This window comes from Corvus brachyrhynchos, unplaced genomic scaffold, assembly GCF_000691975.1.
Source record: "Corvus brachyrhynchos isolate BGI_N302 unplaced genomic scaffold, ASM69197v1 scaffold172, whole genome shotgun sequence".
NCBI classification, from domain to species: domain Eukaryota; kingdom Metazoa; phylum Chordata; class Aves; order Passeriformes; family Corvidae; genus Corvus; species Corvus brachyrhynchos.
In genome coordinates, this window is record NW_008236760.1 from 99922 (window position 1) to 111356 (window position 11435).

At 41.3% G+C, this 11435-nt stretch overlaps 1 protein-coding gene and 1 pseudogene across 1 annotated transcript in view; both read left to right on the forward strand.

Moving 5' to 3' along the window:
- Nucleotides 1–11435, forward strand: part of LOC103625222 (E3 ubiquitin-protein ligase KCMF1) — a 77401-nt gene that overhangs the window by 62099 nt on the left and 3867 nt on the right. Inside the window, exons 4-5 of the mRNA XM_008644630.2 lie at nucleotides 4760–4861; nucleotides 7794–7968. Of these exons, the coding sequence (XP_008642852.1) occupies nucleotides 4760–4861; nucleotides 7794–7968 (277 nt within the window). The remainder of the gene's footprint in view (nucleotides 1–4759; nucleotides 4862–7793; nucleotides 7969–11435) is intronic.
- Nucleotides 8979–9716, forward strand: LOC103625220 (annotated as a pseudogene).

Genomic DNA, 11435 nt, shown 5'->3' on the forward strand with positions numbered 1-11435 from the left:
TCTCTTTCACTTTCCTTTGAGGAAAATTTATTTTCCCCGAACCTGGTGGGGGAGGGGTGGTGACCTGCCTTCTCTCAGAGGATATATTTCTAAATTTGGCCAAACCGGTACAAGTCTCTCACAACTGGTCAACCTGTTCTGAGACTCAAAAGTGTATTGGTCTTTCCTAAAAACATATGAATTATTGGTGTATAGTTTTTCATTTTTAGACTTAAAACTGCAGTAATTATTATTTCTCCATCAAGTGATTAAGGAGAATGGTCAGAAATGTGGGACAAGTTCAGATGGATGTGGCTGGAATTATGATGATTGTTACTGTTGATATTGGGTTTCAAAAACGGGTTTTTTTTAGGATTACAGCTCTGAAAATGGTAAGAAATGCAATCAGATATCATCTTTGAATCAAGTTTTAGAATGAAGACATCACTTTTTTGCTACTCAGTCACACTTAGCGGATTCATTTTGTATTTAGTAAGGCAGCAACTAGACTGAAGTGAAAGGACCGGGATGGGGTGGGTCAACCTTGGCTGGCTGTCAGGTACTCATCGATCTGCTCTCTCTCACCTCCCTCCCGAGCAACAGGATGGGTAGAAAATATGGCAAAATGATCATTGGTCAGAATAAGGAGGGGCATTACTCAGCTCCTCGACATTGGCTGCAGCTTTCTTCAGAGCACATCCACCTGATCTGATGTGGGGTCCTTCAAGGGCTGCAAGGGGACAACCTGTGTCACCATGGTCTTCTTCACGGGCTGCAGGGGAATCTTTGCTCTACTGCCTATAGCACCTCTTCCCCCTCCTTCTCCACTGACCTTGGTGCCTGCAGGGTTATTTTTCTCATATTTCCTCACTCCTCACAGCTGCTGCTGTGCAGCTTTTTTACTTTCTTAAATATATTATTACAGAAATGCTACCACCATCACTGATTGGCTCATCTTTAGCCAGGGGCAAGTCTGTCTTGGAGCTGATTGGAACTGGCTCTGTTGGCCATGGGGACAGCTCCTGTTGTCTTCTCAAGCCAAAAAGTCTTTAATGTGTAGAGCAAAAAAGGGAGCATGGCACAGATCAGATAAACTAATATTGAGAACAGATAAGTTAATATTATGGTCAGCAGTGGTTAAACAGCTATAATAATTATATGTTCCCTCTAATATGCTCTGGTCAAATGTGTCATTATCTCAAACCCTTTGAGTCCTAGTTTGCATGCCAAAAATACTGGTCATGGTTTAATCCCAGCTGGCAACTGGCACACATAGCTGCTTGCTCACTTCTCCCCTGCACCTAGGGGGATGGGATGGGATGGGATGGGATGGGATGGGATGGGATGGGGGGAGAGAATAAGAAGGGTAAAAGTGCAAAAACCTGTGGGTTGAGATAATAGGGAAAGTAAAATCTGCCTATGTAAGCAAAGCAAAATAAGGAATTAATTAATTCCTTCCCATTGGCAGGCAGATGTTTAGCTATCTCCAAGAAAGCAGGGCTCCATCACATGTAATGATTTCTTGGGAAGACAAACACTGTAACTCTGAACCATTCTCCTTTCTTCCCTGTGTTTTTTATTGCTGAGCATGATGGCATATGGTATGGAATATCCCTTTGGTAAGTTGGGATCAGCTGTCTCAGCTGTGTCCCCTCCCAACTACTTGTACATCCCCAGTCTACCTGCTGTTGGGGCAGTGTGAGAGACAGAAAAGGACTTGATGATGTTTGATAACTGTTCAGCAATAGCTAAAACATCAGTGTGTTATCAACACTCCTTTGGTCACAAAACCAAAGCATAGCACTGTATGGGCTACTATGAAGAAATTTAACTCTATCCCAGCCAAAACCAGTATACTTGTATACATGGGGAGGTGATGGTAATTAGGGAACAGATCCAGAAACTGTCAACTGTGATGTTTGGATGTGGAAGGTATCTTTTTAGCTTTTTACCGGCTAGGCTAGTGGTTTAATGCCTTAGAAAGTCTCGAGCAGCCTAGAGAGGTAGCACAGGCAATCTATCACTTTAGTAGCTCTAAAATCGGTACCTGTATCAGCTGCAAAGCAAATACCGTCAGCAGAAGCAAAGAGGGAGAAATATAGCTCCCTGCTCGCTCAATTTCCTGCAGTTAGAAGCTTTCAAAACAGACAACAAGAGATGTTCACAAGAAGGTAGCAGAGCCAAGAGAGGGCGGGCCCTCAGGGCGGGCCCTCCCTCGATCGTCTCTTTTATTCGGAGAAGGGGAACGGGGAGGAGGCGGACCCGGGGTGAGCGGCCAATCAGACACTGCTAAAGAGTTTGAGTTACATTTGGTTTTGCCTGCGCTTAGAACAAAGGAGCTCCAAGCACATGGCAGAGGCAAGTGTCTTTGGGAGGGGGAGGGGAAGCTCAGAACAGGCAGCAACATTTGGAGCCTAACTAGCTTAAGGCTTTTTAATAATATCCTGGATTTCATTCCAAGTAATATGGTGATTTGTTAATTTTAAGGGATGTTTAGAGCATGCCTGCCTTATCCAGCTCAGGACTCCCTTCTGCTTAACTGCTGAAGCCCAGCCTCGGGACCTAGGGCCCGTGTCCAGGCTGAGGGATGCAGCTGCCACTTTCCCGTTTGCAGGTTCAACCACTACTGAAGCCAAGCACATATTTTGGAGACCTGTACACACACGGAGGACACTGACACATGGCCCATCACACAGATGACCACAGACACAGTGCTGCCTTCAACAGCACCTACACGTAGGACTTGCATAAAACAAGTATAGTCAGCCAAGTTCTCTCCTTCCTCTTCACCTGGTAGAGATAAAAGGTTGCTGCTAGTGAAGGTACACGATACTCTCTAGATTCACAAGCACACACGTGTTCACTGTGATCCCTTGAGTACTGGCATGGCCCTCTTTGGCCAGTACCCCTGCCTGGATCCCAGGCACTCTTACCTGTTTCACAGGTCTCTTATTTTCCAGCTAGTACAGCTTGATGCTCACTAGCAAACACTCACGCACTCATCTCACAAGCACTCCACATTCGCAAGTCCCCCTGGGCATACTAGCAGACTCTTGCCTGCTTCATACTACTGCCTAGACTTGAGGCTCCTCTCTACTCATTTGCTAGGTCCAGATTGAAGTTAGCTAGCCAATACACACACACACCAGGTTTGGGGAAGATGCAGACAATCACTCCCTTTTCCCCAGCAGCTGGCACCAGGCACCACATGGGCTGTGACTGGTTGTCCTGCTTCAGCTACCAGTGCTGGACCCCTCACTCATGCTGATTTCCCCCCTGTCAGCTGTGTTTTGAGACACATACTGTTCCTGCCCCAGTGGCTGGAGGCAGAGACCATGACTCACTCTGGTAGCTGATCTTAAGACCCCACTCAGTCCAGTAGCCAACCCCACAGGCACCCCTGGTCTGACTGGAGTAGCTGGCACCAAATACACTTATGACAGCCCCCCCAGTAGCGGGCACTCCAGGCACAAAGTTTGTAGTACCCACCCTAGGTCTAGAGAGCTATGGCCCCTCCAACTACTGATACTTGTTCCAGTAGCTGACACCACAAGCCACAGGGACACCTACAGCCCTAGTCTGACTCAAGTATCTGGCACCAAGTTTTGTTCATACATACACAGATCTCACCAGTAGCTGGCACTTAGTCCTTGCAGCATACATACACATGGGATAGACAGTGAGATTATGCAGAGATTGTTAAAATTTAATAAGAAGATATAGGAAGACAGGGCAGACTGTGGTGATCAGGCTCAGTCAGACAAACATACTGACCACCTCTGTTTTACATGTGACCAGTCCACTTTATACACATTTCTGTCTACCCTCCCCTTTGTTCCTCCTGGCTCTCCCTTCCCCCTGCATTTCTCTTCATAGGTTTGTATGGTTCTATTGATTCCCTCACCCCTCCCAGTCGGGGTCTTCCCCCTAATTTACAGTCTTATCGGTTGCAAAGTCCAGGTGGATATCCTTGGAAGAATAGTTAAGACCTAGCATATACTGTGTCCAAGTTTCTCCCTTCTGGCTTATTAACATGTGATCTGTCAAGCTTTGAGGCTGGCCTGCAAAACTGTTGCAAAGGACTTTTAAGGCACGCTTCTCTCAGATGGTTGCAGTCATTGGGGGAAAAACCAAAATAATAAATGAAGGTTGCTATGACAGTAAGTGTCCCAAGACTTTTTTTAAATGTAGGTTTACACTTAAGAGAAAAACAAAACCATAATGCTATCTCCCAAAGTACTTGGTAGGAATAAGGAGTTTGCCAAATTTCTACTTGTGTTACTGCAGTGGGTGGTCTCAGTTGTGATACTTTATTGAATATTCACATCTGGTTTCAGTCTCCTTCCTACACTTCACTGGTGAGATGAATGAGAAGTCACTTGGGGATTCAAAGAGCAGTAAATGAACTTGATAATGTCATATATAGGTACATTCAAGCAGTAATCCTGTGTAATTAGACTTACTGTCTGCTGCAATTGACATATAAAGACAATTTTGAAAGCTGAAACATTGCAGATAGGATTTAAAAATTTTACTTTTTGCTTTCCATGGTATTATTAAAAGCATAATTACAAGGAAAAGTGAGACTTAAAAAGATGCTTCAATTAACAGCTGTGTTTGAACACATTTACTGTTTTAAATTATGTCTGTTTAGGTGTAGGATTAGAATGTGATATTTAAAGTATAAGAATCCATGTCAAGTGATCAATTCTGAATTGTGTTTTGTGATTTGTGTAAAGTTGGTTGTGTTTGGTTTTTTTTTCTCACTTTGTTGTTTCAGATCTGTCCAATATGTGCAGCATTACCTGGAGGGGATCCTAATCATGTCACAGATGACTTTGCAGCTCATCTTACACTGGAACACAGAGCTCCTAGAGATTTAATATCCTTTATTAAGTTGAGGGAAAAGGGATAGACTGTTCCTTATGATAGCTGTAACTAGTTGTTCTGACTTCTGTAGTCAAGTGGCTACATCGGTTTAGCTTATTTTTTAGAATTCACATTTAGTTATAGGGGAACTATACGTCTGAATTATATATATATATATTTATATCCATCAGACTGTGAATAGGCTTTAGGTGTTGCTTGATAATGTGGGTGTGTGTTTTTGTTTTATTCTTGATAGCGAAAGCTTTTAAAGATCTTTCTGACACCCAGTTGCTTCTTTCTGCAATTTTTACCCTTCTTGGCCATTAGTTCTGATGCCATTTTGTGTCTGGGAAAGCAGCAATCCAGATGCAATAGTGTTTTATAGATAATTCCAAGATGAAAGCAGATTTCACCAAAAGCATATGTGTCAGAAAATGCTTTGGACTTTGAAATCGAGGGATCTTAAATATTTGATTTGTTTTATTAACTGTATTTCAATAGGGTAGTTTCGGCCTGTTATTTATTGACTTTTTTAAATATATAACTAGAAGACCTATCAGGAGACTTCCTAGGGATTAGGGCTATCTTTGTTAACTGCAAATTGTAGTGCTATAACTACTCTCAATGACTGAAGAGCTCAAACTGTCAGTTTCTTTGCACTTTTAAGTACAATTTTCTTTCTGTTACTTGGTCTTAAGAATAGTAATGTGGCTTGTTTCTTGCTGTACAAATACAACATAATTTCAGAAGATACTCTTACTTCATGGAAGTACAGGCCTTCACAAAAAGCTCATTAAGTGATCTTTCTGTATCTCATTTAAAAAAATGCACTCCTAGTATAATTTGATAGTGCCCTTTTTTGTTCAGGGCTTCTTAAATAAAATTAAGGCCTAACAACTCAAGTTCGTTATATCTACTGCTAGCAACATTAGAGGAAATGGTTTCTCTTTGGTTGTTGTCTGTATTTAAATTTTTTAGCATTTAAATTGTCAGCCCAATTACACAGTGAAATTGACTTCCTATTGAAGTGGATGAGGTGTTGGATTAGAATTCATGCTTCTGGAGCTTTTACTTCCCCTCCCACATCGATGATGTCAGATAACTTTTAATTGGAAAATGTATGTTTATTACTAGCTACATAAGAGCTAGAAAAATCAGAATAATCTTTTCAGTTACTGAGTAAGGCCACAATGTCAGTCATCACAAAACTGATGGGAGGAGTCTATATAAATAATTATAGGAAATGCATATGTAAGTCTCTGTACAACATTATTTTAGCAACCAGTGTTGCTAATCACAAAAATTTATAGAGTTTCTGGACTAATTGTTCCATGTTGGGTGCTATTTCACATCTTCTGACAGCTAAGACTAAAAGGAAGAAATGGGGAAGAGATTTCCTCCTGCCCAGTTGCTATCAGTTTAGGAAAGGATATAGTCTTCTGTGTAGCAGTTAGAAGGGTGTTTAAAGCTGTTTTAAATGGCTGCACATATTTCTTGTGAAGAATCCTGTGCAAACACTGCAAGATACCATCCTTATCCCTAGAGACTCTGAACAGCTCTTTAAATTCCAGTTTCTTTCTTAAACAATTTTCAACTGTTTTACCGTTTAAAACATGACTTTAGTCCTGACCTTGTAAATGGTTCTAGCTTGGTTGTTTTCAGTATATGTTTGCAATGAGTTAAGATTTCCAAATGCTTTTTTAACCCCAGCATAGTTGGGTGAGACATCAATATACTCTTGACTAGTATATTTAAATAACGTTGTTTTTCTTGAAAACACTTTGAAGGGTACAGTGAGCAAGCTACTATGATACTTTTGTAAATGAGACCAAGGCTGGACTTTTTCAAAGGATTTATATTAAGGATGTTCCAGTTATCTTATTTTCCAAGTTTACTTTTAAAAAAGCCCAGAATCGGGGCATTTTTCTGTCAGATATAGCTATGGAAAGCTTCCCAAACTACCTGAGAGCAGTAGTCAATCAGTAAAATATTAGTGACAATGTTCTGTCACTACCAGTATCCAGTATCAACAGATTCAAAGGAGGAACAAACCAATCTGTGCTAGACAACTATATTTTGTCCCAAGGAGATTTTCCCCCCATCCTAAATCCTGCAAGTGAAATGTTTTTATGCTCTATAGTATAATAGATTTAAAAGAGTCAATTATTCCTGGAAGTATTTATTATAGAAACTGGACATTCTTACTTGCCAAAAGAAGTCTTAATTTTTCAGTCTTAAATTTTTCAATTCAGTAATATCATGAGGAAATGAATTCTACACCATATTTATGTGTTGTGGGATAAGACATTGGGCACCAGTCTGCTCCAGATAATAGATTTTATACAAGTGATAAACATACTATTTTTGAAAATAAGAAAATTGGAGATAAGGTGAGCTAAAGCTACTAGTTTAGAAATTGGAAAAATATGATATGTATAAGTACATTATTTCCTAGCTTAGTAGTTAATTGCACTAGTGCTTCTTAAGGTAAAAGGAAACTTTACCTAGACTGTCTTGGGAGAACACATTTGTGTGGTAAGAATAGCAATAAAATTTTGTAGATTATTTTCAGTATTTAAATACCCTTCTTTCCCAATTTTGATGTTAAAATCCTTATGTCTTTTGAGTAATGTGTTCTGCTGAATATGCATCATCAGTTGTAGCATTACCAGTAGAAACTTTGATCCATAAGGCAGAAAATCCATCCTGACATTTCTTAAACATGATAAAAAGCCTGGGAAAGATGAATTTGGTGCAAGGAGCCTTGGGTGCCTTGAGTTCACATCTATAGATCTGACTGGCACCATAGCTATGATTACATTGTGCTTATAAAGTTGAATCATTGTTTTATGAATGCGGAATGTGTTGCTCAATTATTCAATCTAGTAAATGTTCTTGCTGTTTAATAATTGATAGCAATAGACTTTTCTTAACTGCTTGGTTATGATGAATCTAGTGGTGTTCGGCATGTACGTAGAATGTTTCACCCAGGCCGAGGTTTGGGAGGCCCCCGTGCACGTAGATCAAACATGCACTTTACTAGCAGTTCCAGCGGTGGGCTTTCATCTTCTCAGAGTTCATATTCTCCAAGCAATAGAGAAACCATGGATCCTATAGCTGGTAAGAGCTGTAACCACTGATTTTAGATCAGAGTCCTTAAATAGACTTTGAAACAAAGTCCAGGATGATAATGGTTGTCTTGTTTTTCTGTTGGTTTGGGGTTTTTTTTAAATGCTTCCCAATGTCGTAATTGATGGGTATTTACTGATGAAAAGTATCCTTAATTGGATTGTCTCCAGGGACTGAACCTGGAACTTCTGAAATTAAAAACACTGCCCCTTTAGCTTGTGCTTTTAGAGACTTCCAGGCTCATTCCCATGACTGACCTGTTCACAGGTGGTATCAAAGAATGGTTGACATTTGAAAGGACCTTTTAAGATCACCTACTACAACCCCATCCAACTTTCCTCCCCCCTGCCCCCAAGCAAGGCCACCTAGAGCAGGTTGCTCAGGACCATGTCCAGTCAGGTTTTGAATATTCTTACCAATGGACTCCACAACCTCTCTGGACAGCCTTTTATAGTTTGGTCACCCTCACAGTAAAAAGTGCTTTCTTGTGTTCAGATGTATTTCTTTTTTTTTTTAATTTCTGCCCATTGCATCTTGTTCTGTCAGTGGGCAATACAGTGTCTGGCTTCCTTTTCTTCATTTCCTCCCATCGAGTATTTATATACACTGTTAAGATTCCTCCCCCTTGAGCCTTTTCTTTTCCAGGCTGAAGAGTCCTAGGTCTCTTAGCCTCTCCTCATATGACATGTATGCATGTATTTTTGAATTTTTGAGTGGATGGACAGCAGGATGGGGACTAGGGGAGCAAAGTCCCTCTCACTGTAAGTAAAGATCAGGTTCATGACCACCTGAGGAACCTGAACGTACATAAGTGTATGGGACCTGATGAGATGCATCCTAGAGTCCTGGGCAAATTGGCTGATGTAGTTGCCAAGCCACTCTCCATGATATTTAAAAAGTCATGGCAGTCAGGTGAAGTCCCCAGTGATTGGAAAAAGGGAGACATCACACCCATTTTTTAGAAGAGTAAAAGGGCAGCAAGTCTCAGGCCAGGTGCCACAGCACATGCACCAGTGTAAAAGATGACTTCTAGGAAGAAAGTGTTACTTAAAGTCATCATCATTGGAGACTCTGGGGTGAGAAAGACATCACACATGAACCAGTATGTGAACAAGCAATTCAGTAACCAGTACAAAGTTACAATAGGTGCAGGCTTCCTGACAAAAGAGGTCATGGTGGATGACAGGCTCGTGACAATGCAGATATAGGATATAGCACTCCAGGAACAATTTCAGTCTCTGGGAGTTGCCTTCTACAAGGGAGCAGACTGCTGCATCCTGGTGTTTGATGTCATGGCCCCCAACACATTTAAAACCCTAGACAGCCCAAGGGATGAATTCCTCATTCAGGCCAGTCCAAGAGATCCTGAGGATTCCTTTTTTTGTGCTGGGAAACAAGATTGACCTAGAAAACAGACAAGTCACCACAAAACAGGTGCAAGCCTGGTGTTACAGTAAAAACAACATCCCTTACTTTGAAATCAGTGCCAAGGAGGCCGTTAATGTGGAACAAACTTTCCAGGTGATTGCATGAAATGCACTTAAACAGGAAACAGAAGTGGAGCTTTACGATGAATTCCTCAAACCCATTAAACTAGACAAGAATGACTGAATGAAGGCTTCTGTGGAGAGTTGCAGCTGCTGAGGGGAAAGGGAGGGGTTGAGCACAGTCCTTCACAAATGAATATCACACTTAGGCCTTCAAACACACAGTCCCTCTTCTGTGTTTAAAATGAAATTTAAAAAAAATTTCCATCTCCAGCTGCTAAAATCTACCCATCTCTCATAAGCATCTGAGTCCCACACTTCAGAGCTCATGTCCCCACATCATCCACATCACACTTCATGGTAACAGACCTTTCTCTTAGTTTAGAATGGAAACTCTCATATATGTTTGGAACTGAATTTAATTCCAGGTGTCCAATGGAGAGAAACTGTTTACAGGTAATCTGTGTAACAATTTACATACATTTTTAACTGTCTCGTGTTTTCCACTGTGAAGGCTGCAACTAGAAAGGCTGATTACCCATAGTTCATTGCAAGCTCAGCACTCAGTCTGACTAGGTTGAGTTTTGTATCTCTGTTAATGCTTGTTGCTTTTAACTAATCAGATCTTTTTACAGTATCCATGTATTGTGTAATGCTTCCTTAGGAAAAATCTTATAACACATGTTAATATATGCAACCAATTAATTTTTTTTTAAAAAAGAGAATCCTGGGAACTCCTGACCATTCATCCTCATCTCTGTGCCTGGTAAGGTCATGGAACAGATCCTACTGGAAGCTATGTCAAGGCATATGGAAGGCAGGGATTAGACACAGACAACATGCCCTAGGCAAGGGCAAATCATGCCTAACTAATCTACTGGCCTTCTCTCATGGAGGGACTGCATTAGTGAACAGGGGAAGAGCTACGGATGTCATCTATCTGGACTTTTGTAAGGCCTTTGATGCTGTCCCTCACAACATTCTTGCCATAAATTGGAGAGAGATGGGTTTGACAGGTGGACTGTTAGATAAGGGACTGGCTGGATGGCTGCATCCAAAGAATTTCAGTCAATGGCTCAATGTCCAAGTGGAAATCAGTCACAAGTGGTGTTCCTCAAGGGTCCGTATTGGGACTAGTACTATTTAATATCTTTATCAATGATGCAGAGGGATTGAGTACATCCTCAGCAAGTTTGCAGATGACACCAAGCTGAGTGGTGCAGTTGATTCCCTAGAGGGAAGGCATGCCATCCAGAGGGGCCTTGAGAGGCTTGAGTAGTGGGGCCATGGGAACCTCATGAAGTTCAACAAGGCCAAGTGCGAGGTCCTGCATCCAGTGTGCGTCCAGCTCTGGGGACAGCAGTACAAAAAAGACGTGGACTTCATGGACCTGTTAAAGTGGGTCCAGATGAGGGTCACAAAAATGATCAGAGGGCTGGAATACCTCTCCTATGAAGAAAGGCTGAGAGAGTTTGGGTTGTTTATCCTGGAGAAGAGAAAGCTCCAGGGAGACCTTATTGCAACCTTTCAAGATATAAAGGGGGCTTATAAGAAAGACAGAGTTGGGGTTTTTTAATGAGGGCCTGTAGTGACAGGACAAAGGGCAGCAGTTTTGAACTGAAGGAGGATAGGTTTAGATTGGACATAATGAAGACTTTTTTTTACGATGTGGGTAACTCATCGTAACTGGGACAGGTTGCCTAGGGAAGTTGTGGATGCCCCATCATTGGAAGTGTTCAAGGTCAGGTTGGATGGGGCTTTGAACAACCTGATCTAGTGAAAGATGTCCCTGCCCATGACAGGGGGGTTGGACTTGATAGTCTAATGTAAAATCTTAGAGATATCAATCTTACACTCATATAGTGAAAAATTATAAGTGTCTATCTTAGTTCTCTCTGTATCTTCCAATTGAGTAGATTCAGACAGCAGTAAGATATCTTACAAAGTATTCTTTTCCAATCTGAACAAAAG